This window comes from Delphinapterus leucas, chromosome 5, assembly GCF_059928025.1.
Source record: "Delphinapterus leucas isolate spDelLeu-1000000601 "Yukka" chromosome 5, BTC_Dleu_Yukka2, whole genome shotgun sequence".
NCBI lineage: Eukaryota > Metazoa > Chordata > Mammalia > Artiodactyla > Monodontidae > Delphinapterus > Delphinapterus leucas.
In genome coordinates this window covers 106,767,811-106,781,421 of record NC_143133.1, presented here as the reverse complement: position 1 = coordinate 106,781,421, position 13,611 = coordinate 106,767,811, and the positions used below count along the sequence as shown (strand labels likewise).

The 13,611-nt window shown below is 43.6% G+C and overlaps 1 protein-coding gene across 1 annotated transcript in view; it reads left to right on the top strand.

Annotated features, from left to right (window-relative positions):
- Positions 1 to 1,459: 1,459 nt before the first annotated feature.
- LOC149749213 (uncharacterized) overlaps positions 1,460 to 13,611 on the top strand; it is a 34,586-nt gene continuing 22,434 nt past the window's right edge. The window contains exons 1-3 of the mRNA XM_089911273.1: positions 1,460 to 1,588; positions 1,941 to 2,478; positions 5,041 to 13,611. The exon at positions 5,041 to 13,611 is cut by the window's right edge and continues 22,434 nt beyond it. Coding sequence (XP_089767399.1) covers positions 1,460 to 1,588; positions 1,941 to 2,478; positions 5,041 to 5,135 — 762 coding nt within the window. The 3' untranslated portion in view covers positions 5,136 to 13,611. The remainder of the gene's footprint in view (positions 1,589 to 1,940; positions 2,479 to 5,040) is intronic.

The following is a 13,611-nucleotide window of genomic DNA, read 5'->3' as shown; positions in this document are numbered from 1 at the left end:
ACTGCGCCACCAGGGAAGCCCGCTCCTGGATTATTTCAATAGCCTTCTCATTGGTCTCTGCTTCAGCCCTTACCCCCTATTGTCTATTGTCAACCCAGCAGTCAAAGTGGTCCTATCATAGTGTGTCAGAAGATGACACTTTTCTACACAAAACCCTCCAGTGGCTTCCAACTCACGCAGAGTAAGGGCCTCATTTGGCCTGCCACCCCTACTTCTTCTCTGACTTCCCCATTCTGCCACTCTGGCTTCTTGGTTGCTCCCAGAGCACTCAGGCATATTCCTGCCGCAGGGCTTTTGTACTTGCTGTGCTTTCTGCTTCAAAAGTTGTCTGCCCAGTTATCTTGTTTCCCAACCTCCTTCAGACCTTTGCTTAAATACCTCCAGAGGTTTTCTTTGATCACCTACTTAAAAGAACACCCCTCAAACTCCTTATGTCCCACCCTTGCCTAATATTTCTCCATAGCATTCCTTTTCTTTTTTTTTTAACATTTTTACTGGAGTATAAGTGCTTTACAATGTTGTTTTAGTTTCCGCTGTATAACAAAGTGAGTCAGCTGTACGAATACATATATCCCCATATCCCCTCCCTCTTGCGTCTCCCTCCCACCCTCCCTATCCCACCCCTCTAGGTGGTCACAAAGCATGGAGCTGATCTCCCTGTGCTACTCCATAGCATTTCTAATCATATTGCAGGCACATATTTTCTTTATCATCTGTCTCTCCCACCTGGAAGGTAAGGTCCATGATGGCTAGGATTTTTATGTTTTTGTTCTCTGCTGTGTCCCCAACCCCTAGAAGAATGTCTAGCATGCAAAAAGCACTCAATCGATATTGGTTGAATAAATGATTGCCCCACATCCCAGTTGTTAGAACAGGCCCAGGTGACCTGCTGGGCAGAACTTCCCCGCTCCTACTCTTCTATCTCCCTGTCCTTCCCCAGTTTTTACTTAGGAGCCACCTGTCTTGCACTTGTTATAGGTGGAAGGCTGGTGAAGGCTGAGAGTTATTCGCAGCAGGTGCATTCCTGCTGCCGTCATCAAGTATAGCAGTAGTGGTAGAGCAGGAAGTGTGAAGTTTGCATCCTCTGATTGCCATGGTTGCAAAAGAGAACCTGAAACTAGGTAAATTTGATTTTGGTTGTTTTCGGATGCCATTCATCGAGAATGGAGGGAGGAAGATACTTCCTCCAAAGGAGAATTTGGTGAGGCCCCAGCAGGATGCTGCTGCGGTACGAAAAGCTCCACACCCGCCACACCCGCTCAGACTGCGGCTCACCTCAAGTTTCAGCCACACCAACCACAGGGCTCTGAAACTGCCAAGAGAGCCTCTAACCAAGAATTTGATTCCCCCTCCTGGATTTAAAGTTCAGAAAGCAGATCCTTGACTTTACCACCCAAGCATGCAAGAGGTGTGGAAGGCGGAGAAATGCGGAGGTTGAGATGGTAATACCAGCTTGGCAATGTGCGAAGTCTCTGATGGAGGGCAGCCGGCAAACGCGGGGCCGGACCGGCCGGGGTCCGAGGTCTGGGCTCTGGGAAGGACGGCGAAACACGAGGCAGTGCCAAGGGCCACCGCCATACTCGGGGTGGTAGGGAAACGGATTCCCAACCTGCTCTCCCATTTCCCGGGGAGAGTTGGGGAAATTTCTTTTTGCTGTATAACTGTCCAATTAAAGAGCCCTCATTTTCAGGGGGAAAATTACCAGTGAATTGTGACACGTACACCTATACTCGCAGGGTGCGTGCCGCGTGGAGATGTCTGACTTTCTCCACTCAGCAGAACTCAAGAAATGAGCCTTTTGGCAGGACCGTAAACGTGGTGTGTGTGTGTGTGTGTGTGTGTGTTCGTGAAGGGGTGTAGTTCCAGAGACAGGCGAGTCCCCAGGGGCGAGGTGTCCTCCATTCCGCGGGGTTTGAGTTTCGGTGGAAAATTTCCCTCAGAGGCTCCGCCTCCTTCACCTTGGCAACGGGCGCCGGGGCGGCCTCGCAGCTGAGCCTGACCCCCGCGCACCTGGCGGCCGCCCCTCCGGGGAGAGGGGCGGGGCTAGCGGCGAGGGCAGGGGCGGGGCCGAACGCGAGCTCCCCTGGGCCGGCCAGGCAGGTCGGGCCCCGCCTCGGCTCGGGCCCCGCCCGCGCTCCCCCGAGTGCGCGGGTTGGGGGGCGGGGGAGCCCAGGAGCGGCGCGGCTCCGCCACCGGCTGACGCACCGTCGGAAAGTTGCGCTCCGACCTTCTCCCACCTCGTACTTTCTTACCGGGGCGCCGCTGTAGACTTGGAGCTGGGTGGGGAGGACCCGGGCCGAGGCGTGAGAGCGGCCGCCGGCCGGGGCGCAGAGCGGACTGTCCCGGTCCCGGCGAGGAGTCCGCTCCCCCTTCCTCGCGGTGCCCAGCGCGGTGGTGGCACAAACTTTCTGGACTGTCCCCGGACAGCCCTGGCGAGTCCCGCAGCGGGCCGGGAGGAGGAGCCGCGGCCGCTGACAGGTACGTGGCGTGCGGATCTGAGATTTGCGCTTGAGGGATTATTTTATTTTAGGGTTTATGGGAAGGCGGAGAGCAGAAGTATCCCTTGCCTGTGTTCTCCGACTTGGCGGGAGGAGCAGGAATTGTGAGGGGGGGGGCCCCGCTGGGACTATCCCAAACAAGATTGCTGTGTCGGGCCGAGGCACGGCGGGGAGGAGGGGGCTCCCAGAGCTGCTGGACCGGGCGTGACTCGGTGACTGATCCCGGGGGAGAAAGAGCCAGCTTGTTTTGACGGAGGAGGATGGCACCTGGGCTCTCCACCCTTTTTTTGGTTCTTGGGGCCGGAGAGCCGGATCCTACCGGAGGAACAGGCGAAGGCGAAGAGATCTGGGGCTCAGTTTTCCTCTCCCGACCTCCTCGCTTTCACACAAGAGGCAGAGGCGGTGCCACTCTGAGGATTGCAGCGCTTTCCTGGTGTTAGGACTCACTTGTTGGGTGGCTCTTGCTCAGTTTCGTCACATTCTCTAATGAAACTGCGTTCAAGTCGTGGTTGTTATTGATGATGATGATGGTATGTGTGTGCGCGCGTGCGCGTCCTGCTCCGACCTTAACAAAGGTCCCTTGTTAATTCCACTTCTGGTAGGGAGTGGAACTAACTGCTGTCCTATCTCAAGCCCAGCCAGAGAGAGGTGTTGGTGGCAGCGGTAGCCTTGTTTGCTTGGGACTTTGGGAATCACGTGGGCAGTTCTGATGAATTAGCCCAGCTCTGTCCCACCCACTTGGATCCATCCATTCTTAATAGACCCGGTTTATGTTAATCCCAGACTCCTAATTTATTCGCGTTTATTAAGAATGGGTGGATCCAAGTGGGTGGGACAGAGCTGGACTAATACACACTGCTATCTGTAAAATAGATATTCAACAAGGACTGTATAGCACAGGGAACTAACTCTACTCAATATTCTGTAATAACCGAAATGGGAAAAGAATCTGAAAAAGAATGGATGTATGTATTTGTATAACTGAATCACACTGCTGCACACCTGAAACTAACATTGTAAATCAACTATACTCCAATATAAAATAAAAATTAAAAAAGAAATAGACCCGGCTTCCACCATTCAGCAGGTGCTACAGCCTTAGGCATCCCAGGGTGGGGAGTATTCCCCGTGGAAGGAAGGAGCCCAAAACAGAGGAGAGACAGCCCTGGGGAGGAGTAGTAAACAATGCGCACCATTTGTTGCTTCCCTGTAGATTGGGCCCACTCCCTGCCTTCTCTGGCAGGGCCCTGCTATCAAATTCATCTCATTAGAAAGTCAGCTGCTCTCTGCTAATAGCCACAGCAGCCCTGATGAAATTATGTAGGTCATTGAAAAAATAATTCCTGCTTAATCACCTTTACCCTGTTGATTAGCGAGGGAAAAGATTTCCTCTCCTTAATGTACCATGCCTGGTCAGCAGGGTCACCTGCCTGACCTCAAGCTCACTTGTACACCTGGCACTAGACAGGATGTTTTCCCTGAAACTGCCCAAATGTAGCGTACCACAGCCCAAGACCACATCTGGAGAAGTTTAGTGGTCTTCTCTGGACAGAAATGGAGCAGCAGATTCAGTCCATAAATTTACTTTTTAGTGCAGCATATTTGTTGTCTTTAGATAACTTTTCAGATAATTAAAGGCTGGTTTCTTTTAGTTCCAGTTACCCCCTTTCTGCACAGCTCATAGAATTGTTTCCATGCTTGTCTTGAAATAAGTTAAGTTTGGGATCCCATTTGTCATTTGACCTGTAGCTTTAGGAACAGGATTAAACTGTGTGGGGCATGTGGAAAAGACAAGAGAAACTGAGTATCACTGAACTAGATTCAGAGAGAGATTTAGAGTGGTCTCATAATCTAGATCTATCTGCCCAGCTAGCTTCCTACTTGCCTCTAAATAGAGACACTATGGTTGTATCACTTTCAATGTAGGCCTCTGAAGACCAGAAATGAGAGGACAGTTTTACTGTAGTGTTGGTAATGCATTGCTGGACAGTTCTTCATGATAACTTCCCAAATTTGGTCCAAAAGACTTTCTCTGCAAAGTTCTTTCTGTTGTAATAGGAAGCCAATAGATTATGTCTGCAAATCAAAAAGCAGATGTACAAATTATTTTGAAATACAGAGGTACATATTAGAAGAAGCCTGAGGAGTGACCTTTGAAATTATGTTCTTGTATTTTATTTTTATTTATTAAAAAAAATATTTACTTATTTGGCGGCATCAGATCTTGGTTGCAGCATGTGAGATTTTTCATTGAGGCACGCGGGCTTCTCTCTAGTTGTGGCGCATGGGCTCTAGAGCGCGTGGGCTCAGTAGTTGTGGTGCATGGGCTTAGTTGCTCCGCAGCATGTGGGATCTCAAACCCGGGTCCCCTGCGTTGGAAGGTGGATTCTAAACTACTGGACCACCAGGGAAGTCCCCTTGTATTACTTTTATAAAGATAATTTGGTAAGGAAGCTCTGTCTCTCTGCAAATATGAAACAATTGCTTTCTCTGATCCCTGCTGAGATGCTCAATCTTTGTTCTGTGTGCATTTGTCTCATAGGGCAATACATAGACCCTTTGAAGAGCTGGACCCTCAGATTCTGGCCTTGGAACATGATCTACATCTATTTCACTCTTATTCTCAGTGACTTCTGACTCTTAGTTTTTAGCCTACATAGGAGAACAGGGACCAGCAACTTCAGGTACTTCATTTATAGGGCTCTCTTAGTGAAGACAGTAACGGAAAGTAACATTTTTATAGTGCTTTATGAGTAACAGTGCTTTCACAGGTATACCGTATTTGTGCTTTAACCATTTTGTAGTTGGTGTATTATATTCAGCTTACACAGGAGGAAAATAGATGAGATTCAGAGAAAATAAGGAATTTTCAGGTGCATACTTCGTTCCTGTATGTGGTGGACTCAGACCCGAATGCAGGACTTCTCTGATTTAGACGCCAGGCTTTTAATTTTTTCTCTGCTACATTTTGTGCAGTGTTTAGATGTGCAGTGTTTAGAATGGGACCTTATTTCTCATTAATCAAAATGAGTGCTCACTGGGGACAGGACTATATAGAAACACGTTCTTATACATGTGTGTACATGCATATAATCTTTATATCCTTTGCATCTCAACAGTGTAGCTGCACCCCAGGAGGTGGGACAGGTGATAAATGCCCCAATAGTTGCCATAAGGAACTTTTGGTAGGGTCTAAAATTGAGAAAAATCAGAAAATAGTAATCTAAATGTGTGATTTACAAATATGGAAGTAATTACTAGAAGAAACATCTAAAAGAATTGAAGGGGCTTCTTTTGGAGAGTGGAACTCAAGCTTGGGGAGGAGCCAGGCAGGCGCCTGCTGTTTTTGGCCGTGTACCTTATAACCTTATACCTTACATTTTATGCTATGTACATGTGTGTGTATATATATATATATATGTATATGTATATATATATATATATATATTTAAGATATCCTTTGGCAAGGAAAGAGTAAAGCTTTGTTTTCAGAATTTTAGAGCTGAAAGGGACCACAGAGATTGTTTATTCTCTCTCCGTCCTTTGATTTTGCAGGGGAGGAAATTGTGGTAGAGGAGTTTAATTGTTTTGCCAAGGTCACATGACTGTGGAGACACCCCTCTCCCAGCACAGGTTCACACCCTTCCCCAGGCAGGTGGAAATTTCCCCCATGCTTGTGATTCCTCAGTTACCTTTCCAGGCACTGTTCTCTTGTCCTTTCCATCTAGTTTTTACAATGTTTGAATAGGTTACAGGGCTGTGGATTCAAAAGTAGGTAGCTATCTCTAATTCCTCATATTTCCATCATGAAAATGCTTCAAATAGTTTCAGAGTCTGCAGAATCCTTTTTTTTCTTCTTTTTTTTTGGTTAATTCTGAAATAACTTAGAGACACCTTTGCAGTTTGTTTGCAACTGTTCAGGAACTGACAGTGTTGAATTTGATAAATACTGGAGTTTGGCCTAAACTTTTATCCCTATAAGCTATTACTAACGGGAGATGGTAAGGGGCCCTTCCAATGTCTATGTATGTTGTTCAGTTTTGAAATTCTGAGAATAAGGAAACAGCTGTCTTCCAAAAGAGAGGTAGAGGCAGATAATATTGTAGAGAATATTGTAGAGCTAAAATAGAAAAGTTTTTAACACCCTAAGATTTCCCTTTTCTTTTTTCTTTTTTTTTTTTTTTGCGGTATGCGGGCCTCTCACTGTTGTGGCCTCTCCCGTTGCGGAGCACAGGCTCCGGACGCGCAGGCTCAGCGGCCATGGTTCACGGGCCCAGCCGCTCCGCGGCATGTGGGATCTTCCCGGACCGGGGCACGAACCCGTGTCTCCTGCATCGGCAGGCGGACTCTCAACCACTGTGCCACCAGGGAAGCCCCTTCCCTTTTCTTTATACATAAAATTTTTTCCTACTTCCCCTCCAATTATATCACTAACTTAAAATAAAACTTTATTTTTTCTGATTATACACACAATACATATTATTCAACATTCAAACATCACAGAAATATGTAATGTTGAAAGATAAAGTGCACTGTGATCTTGTATTCTAGAGAAACTTCCCCAAAATTTCTCTGTATTAAAATATATTATTGTGATTGTTAATAACAAGTGGGGTAATATGAAACAACTTTCAACTTCGTTTTTATTTTTAACTTAATTGGTGTTGAAAATGTTCCCATGACCATACATACAGATCATACTGTATAGTATTGCATGACAGGTTATTTTAACAGTTTCCTATTGTTGGAAATTTGGGTTGTTTTCCATTTTTCTATAGTAAGACTAGTGCTTTAGAGAACATCCTTTAAAGTCTATCTTTGTATACTTGTGTAGGAAAGGTTTGTGAAAGAGTCAGAGGTATGAAAATGCTAAATTCCTCTAATTTACACTTCCTCTAATAGTGTCCCTACGTTTTAAATTATATTAATAGCTTTTTTTTTGAATGTATTGGACTGAAGATAGAAATTATTATTACATGACCCAACCGTGAAACAAAAGGTCGTAGTAACAGAAGGCGCTGAGCTTTTAGGTAAGGCTTACCTCATTTCTTCACATGTCAGGTTCTTTTTGGTTTTAATGTTTTCCCCAAGAGAACCTAGTAATCGATAACAGCTATAAAAATACTCTGCAGTTGTCGGATGAGCTGCTAATTATTTTTTATGGAGCATAGTTAAAAAAAAATTTTTTTAAGAACATTATTCTAGGACATGCTATTAAGGAGTTCAGAGAATCCACCAGGTTTTGCAGAATGCAGAGTGAGTGTATTTTAGCTCCTCTTCTTGTATGAAAATTTACCTCTGTTGAAATATTGGTCATGGATCAATTTTAAGATCTTTAGGCCTATAGAAAGTCCCAGGAACTGATTTCACTCATCTGTGTGTGGCAAATGTGAAATATGATACTTTGGCTAAATTTCATGACCCACGCTCACTGAAGGAGGAACATTTCAGAAATTCCTGTGGCAAAGTTTTTATTGACCATCTTAGAGAGTTGATTAATATTTTCATCGAGTCCAAGCTTTGTTCATAAGCATTCAATTAGAAGATTATATTGCATTCCTCAAGATGAGTATCTTCTGCTTTGTTTGTGTTCATGGAACTTGTACTTGGAGTTCATTTATGATTTTCTTTGTAATATATCAGAATGAGTATAAAAGTATCTTAACAAATATAAATATCTGTACAATATAAACATATACACCCCTTATATGTATATATATATGACATATATATACATGTGTGTATTTATGCATAAGTGATGTAAGCTATACTGTAAAAATATGATCATCGGGACTTCCCTGGTGGTTGAGTGGTTAAGACTCTGCACTTCCACTGCAGGGGGCACGGGTTCGGTCCCTGGTCAGGGAACTAAAATCCTGCATGCAGCATGGCGCAGCCAAAAAAAAAAAAAAAGATCGTCAGTAGGTCATTTAGCATGAAACTTTGTGCATCCTCAAAATGAAGATGATGCTGCCCATATTTACTGTATTAGGAAAAATGTTTCTTGATATTTTTTGTATGAAAAATTCTTTCATAAAAAAAGAATTTCTTAGAATACAAGAGAAACTTCATCATTTGTATATAGTACTTTTGATTTTTTTTCGTGGGAAGATGCAACATACCTTATGTATTAGTCTTGGTTACTGCCTGTTCGCTAACATTGTCACTTTTTTGGTAAGTTGAATATTTAAAATCTCTCCTGTTTGTGTATATTGCAGACTGTTTACACTTTGGCTTATTTTTATTTATTTTTCACTTTGGCTTATTTTAAGCAAGATGCAGTAATTTAAATGCTTATGAAAAATGTGACAGTAGGACTTCCATTGATCTTGATTTACTTCAGGAAATACCAGATAACCTGCTATTTACCTGAGTTGTATTAGAAACTTAATGGTTAATGCTAATCTTTTATCAGCTTGATGAAGTTTGACCGTCTCTCAATTTCCTCCTTGTTCTTCTCCACTGGGTTCCTGTTGAAGACTTTGTGTGTCTGATTTGGAAAGTGGACCCTGCAGTTGCTCTTGATGAATCAGCTTGTAAGTTGTGTTTAGGTGTCTGCAGGCTGGTTGTGTTGCCTCCTGCCTTTTTTTCCTCTAAAGTAATCCCACCTCTTGATCATGTTTTAGGATTAGTTTGCCACCTAGGAGTGGTCATTCCTCCCCAGTGAATCACAAAAACGAGTTGGTCTGATGAGGCTTCCTGACTCAAGACTGACTGATTCAACCTGCTGTCCTGCGGGCTTCTGTCAGGATGGGCACACCAGAAGCAAACTGTCAACTCGGCTCCTTTCCCTATATGGGTAATCCCTAAATCTGCATCTTCATTGATGACCTTTGGAATCCTAGGCTTGCTTCTCCAGTCCTGCTGCATAGGTCTCCATTTCGATCCTGACATCAAATTAAACTGTAGGGTGACACGAGTAGCTCATCTTAATCACCTAGCAGAGTACCTCATCTTGAATAGAATCCTGTACGTGTTTGTCGTTGATGGTCTGCCTCTTATTATCACATGGGCAATTATAACATTTTTTTACCTTGTTTTTGCTTCCAGTTTTTCCTTCTGTAATCCGTTTTCATGCCACAGTCAGTTTGATTTTATAAAGTATAGCTTTGCTCATGTCTCTGATCATGGTCCTTGTTGCCTACTGGATAATGACTCAGTTCAAGCTGTGATGGTTAAATTTAGGTACCAACGTGACTGGGCCACAGGGTGCCCAGAGATGTGGTTAAACATTATTGTGGGTGTGTCTGTGAGGGTGTTTCTGGATGATATTAACACTGGAATTGGTAGACTGAGTAAAGCAGATGGCCTTTCCGTTGTCGGTGGGCGTCATTCAATCCATTGAAGACCTGAATTGAACAGAAAGGCTGAGTAAGGGAGAATTTGCTCACTCTGCCTGTTTTTGAGCTAGGGCATCCATCTTCTGTGACTTTGGCCTCAAACTTGGACTTGAACTATATTATCAGCTGTCCTACTTCTCTGGCTTGCCGAGTGCAGACCTTGGGACTTCTCAGCCTTCATAATTGCATGAGCCAATTCCTTATAATAAACCTTTCTATCTGTCTCTATATATACACACACACATCTCCTTTATATATACGTCTCCTGTTGGTTCTCTTGTCTCTGGAGATCCCTGACTAATGCTCAAGGCATCTATGATCTGGTGCCCTGTTTAGATCCTCTGCTCTGGCTGCCATGCTGATCTGTTCCTCATTCCTGAGCACGCCTGCCTATTCCTTACTTGCCATCTTGCTGGGACCAGTCCTTCCTCTTTCCAGTTATTTCAGTGATGTGAATTATTCAAAGCCTAGTTCAGAGCTTGTGTCCTCCTTTAAGCCTTTCTTGGCTATCTTTTCCTGCAGCAATTTCCTGGCATCTGAATCTCCGTACTGAAATTTTAGGAATTTAGTCATGTGATGCTTTCTAGTGTTATCTTTTGTGTAATTATTCTTCCAAATTATATTATAAACTCCATTAGGACTTGGATCAAGCTCTACACTCCAAGTCCTCCACTGTTCTTGGTTTTGCTTCACATTGTAGGTGGCCAGTGAGTGTTTACTGCTTTTTTTTTTTTTTTTTAAAAAGCACTAAGCTCTACCAAGGAAGGAAAGGCAAGTGTAGGGCATGTGTGCGCAGTCCCCCATCTTGAGCTCATGGAAGAAATGTCTAGTTCATTGCCCACAGGACCCAGAACTCTTTATCAATGCAGGGATCCAGAAGGACTCTGCCAGCTGTGTGGGGTTGTTACTAGAAATGAAACTTATATATCATCCTCGACCTAGAGCCAACTATTCCTAAGAAAAAATTGTCATATTTAAAGTCCTGTTGAATTAGCCCTTTCCTGAGGTACTGCTTTGCACCTGTTTTTGCTCTCATCTGCTTTGCCCTTGTCTCTTATAATTCCCTTTGCTCTGCCTCTGGCTAAGTTGTTTCATATCTTCCTCTGTAAATATGTTATGTAGCCTGTTGGTGTCAATAATTTTGAACAAGGGTGAAGAAGACGAAATATGGAAAGTGAGCTGTATGTTCCTAGGCAATTTGGATTTGTCAACTTTTATGCACGTTTCATTCAAGCTCTGTTTGATTTTCCTCATTTCTCCTGCAATTGAATGTAGTTTTTTAAAAAAAGTTATTTATTTATCTTTGGTTGCATTGGGTCTTCATTGCTGCGTGTGGGCTTTCTCTAGTTGTGGTGAGCAGGGGCCACTCTTCGTTGTGGTGTGCGGGCTTCTCAGTGCGGTGGCTTCTCTTGTTGCGGAGTATGGGCTCTAGGCTCACAGGTTTCAGTAGTTGTGGCTCGAGGGCTCAGTTGTTGTGGCTTGTGGGCTCTAAAGCACAGGCTCAGTAGTTGTGGTGCCCGGGCTTAGTTGCTCCATGGCATGGGGGATCTTCCTGGACCAGGGATCAAACCCATGTCCCCTGCATTGGCAGGCAGATTCTTAACCACTGCGTCACCAGGGAAGTCCCTTGAATGTAGTTTTTGAGGAACATCATTGGAAATCTGACTCATTATGCTCTTTGGCATGCCTTTTAATCTGAGAGTATTGCAAACCCTCTGCACTTTCCATCCCCCTTCCCCTGCTCTCCTGCACTTATCTTCTAACATATTACAATTTACTTATTTATTATGTGTATTGTTTATCAGCTGTCTCCCCGAATAAGAACATAAAGCTCCACGAAGGGCAGGGATCTTGGCTGAATTAGTTTTGACTGTCTTTGGCTCTGTGTCCCAAGACGTAGACCAGTGCCTGCCATCCAGTAAGTGTTTGTTGAACTGAGTGGGCGTTTACTAACTTGAAACTTTCCACCACCACATCTCCTTTGTTGTCTAGGCTTTCTGTTGAATCCTCTGGGCTCTCTCTTTCTTTTTTCCTTCTATTCGGACCTAGTTAGTTCTTTCAAACCATACGCCTACCTATTCCCCAGGTCTTTGCCTTTGTAACAGGCACATCACTAGTAGGGGTAATTTAGAGTCACAAAGCACTATCACATATACGATCTCATCTGAAGTATTTTTGAGTCTGTGATGGCAATGAATTCTTTAGGGCCTGTCTTTGACCAGAGTATGCAAGTTAGCAAAGTCTTGTCCCATCAGAGGATGCTGCCATTCTTCAGTGAGTGCTAGGCATACCCTCCCCTTGGCTGTGCTGTTGCCAAATTATAAATAAGGAGCATGCCTCTTTGATAGCAGCTTCTGGCCTTCTAGGAACAATCATTATATTTCCCAGAAGAGTGTGTATGTGGTATAAGGCCCTCAAGTAAAGTGGTAAAAATGAGAAAGGAAAAAAGAGAAACAGACAACCACCAACAAGTTTATGGGACACTTTTCAATGGAAAGTACTTGGCTAGATGCTGAAAAACTATTATTGCCCCAAAGTTAATTTGATAGCGGGAGTTCCATGTTGATGTGTCCAGCAGGAATTGGAGACACAAGCATGGAATTGAAAACGTTGGCCTGAAGGATGCAGATCATGTAGAGATGAGAGCCGGTGGCTTTTAGGTTCTCTACCAGTAAATTGCTGTTCCTGTCCTCTGGCCCCTGTCGTTGCTGAGCTAAGAAGACGGAGCCGTTTTCTTCCTAAAGGGCTTCTGTTCTTGCCTCTGAGCCATGGGAGTGCTCAATAACATTACTGTCTAATGATGACATAGGATTATTCCTGTGAGCAGTTGCAGAGCTGAAGGCATGTTACACATTGACAGGTGCTCACAAATCTCCTTTTGCTGTTTTGAAATATCACTGCCAGGGGAGTTGTATACATCTTGTTCTGGCAGAGTGGTCTTAAATAAATATTCATTCTTTTACCTATTACTGTAAGAGAAATGCCAGGATTTCATCTTCAGGCTGCCAGAAGCAATTTTGGAGAAATTGTATTATAACTTTTTCAAGATACTTATTTTCATATAGCGTATTTATTTATACATTCATATATTAATGTTATTCTTAATGATGAAGGGACCTGCACTTTGAGGTTAGTGGAAAATCAGGGGTTAAATGGAGGTCTTTGATCAATTACAGTCTCTGGTAAATTAATTAGCAAGTTTCTATCATTGTTGGAGGCAACATGGGTGAGGTGGGAAGAGGATGCAATTTGGATGCAAATCTGGTTCAAATCCCTGCTTTACTATTTAGTAAATGTGTGTCTTTGCACCAGTTACTTTCCTATGATGAACCTCAGCTTCTTTATCTCTAAGTGGAAATAATAATGCCCAACCCAGGAGGTTTCCGTGAGGGTTAAATAAGATAACTCATGTGAAGTGCTTACCATGGAAGTAATATTCAATACATGGTAATTGTTATTTATTACTGAAGCTCTATTAGCACTATTCTAGGGATTGTTTGGGGGCCTTTCAAAAGGTATGTAAGATATATGTCTGCAAGGCCACAAAAGATAGTGACAGATATGTATTTGACACACAAAAAAATGAGGACAGCATGTGATGAAGTGTTATTTGTATAGAAAGTAAGTGCAAGAAACCAGGAAGGTAGAGGTCATGGTGGTCATAGGCTTCAAGAATCATGGTGGGGGTCATATTAGGATTCCTTTGGTTGTAAATTTTAGAAATTTAAACTGTACAGCAGGGAATTTATTGGTTCATATGGTCAAAGGTATGG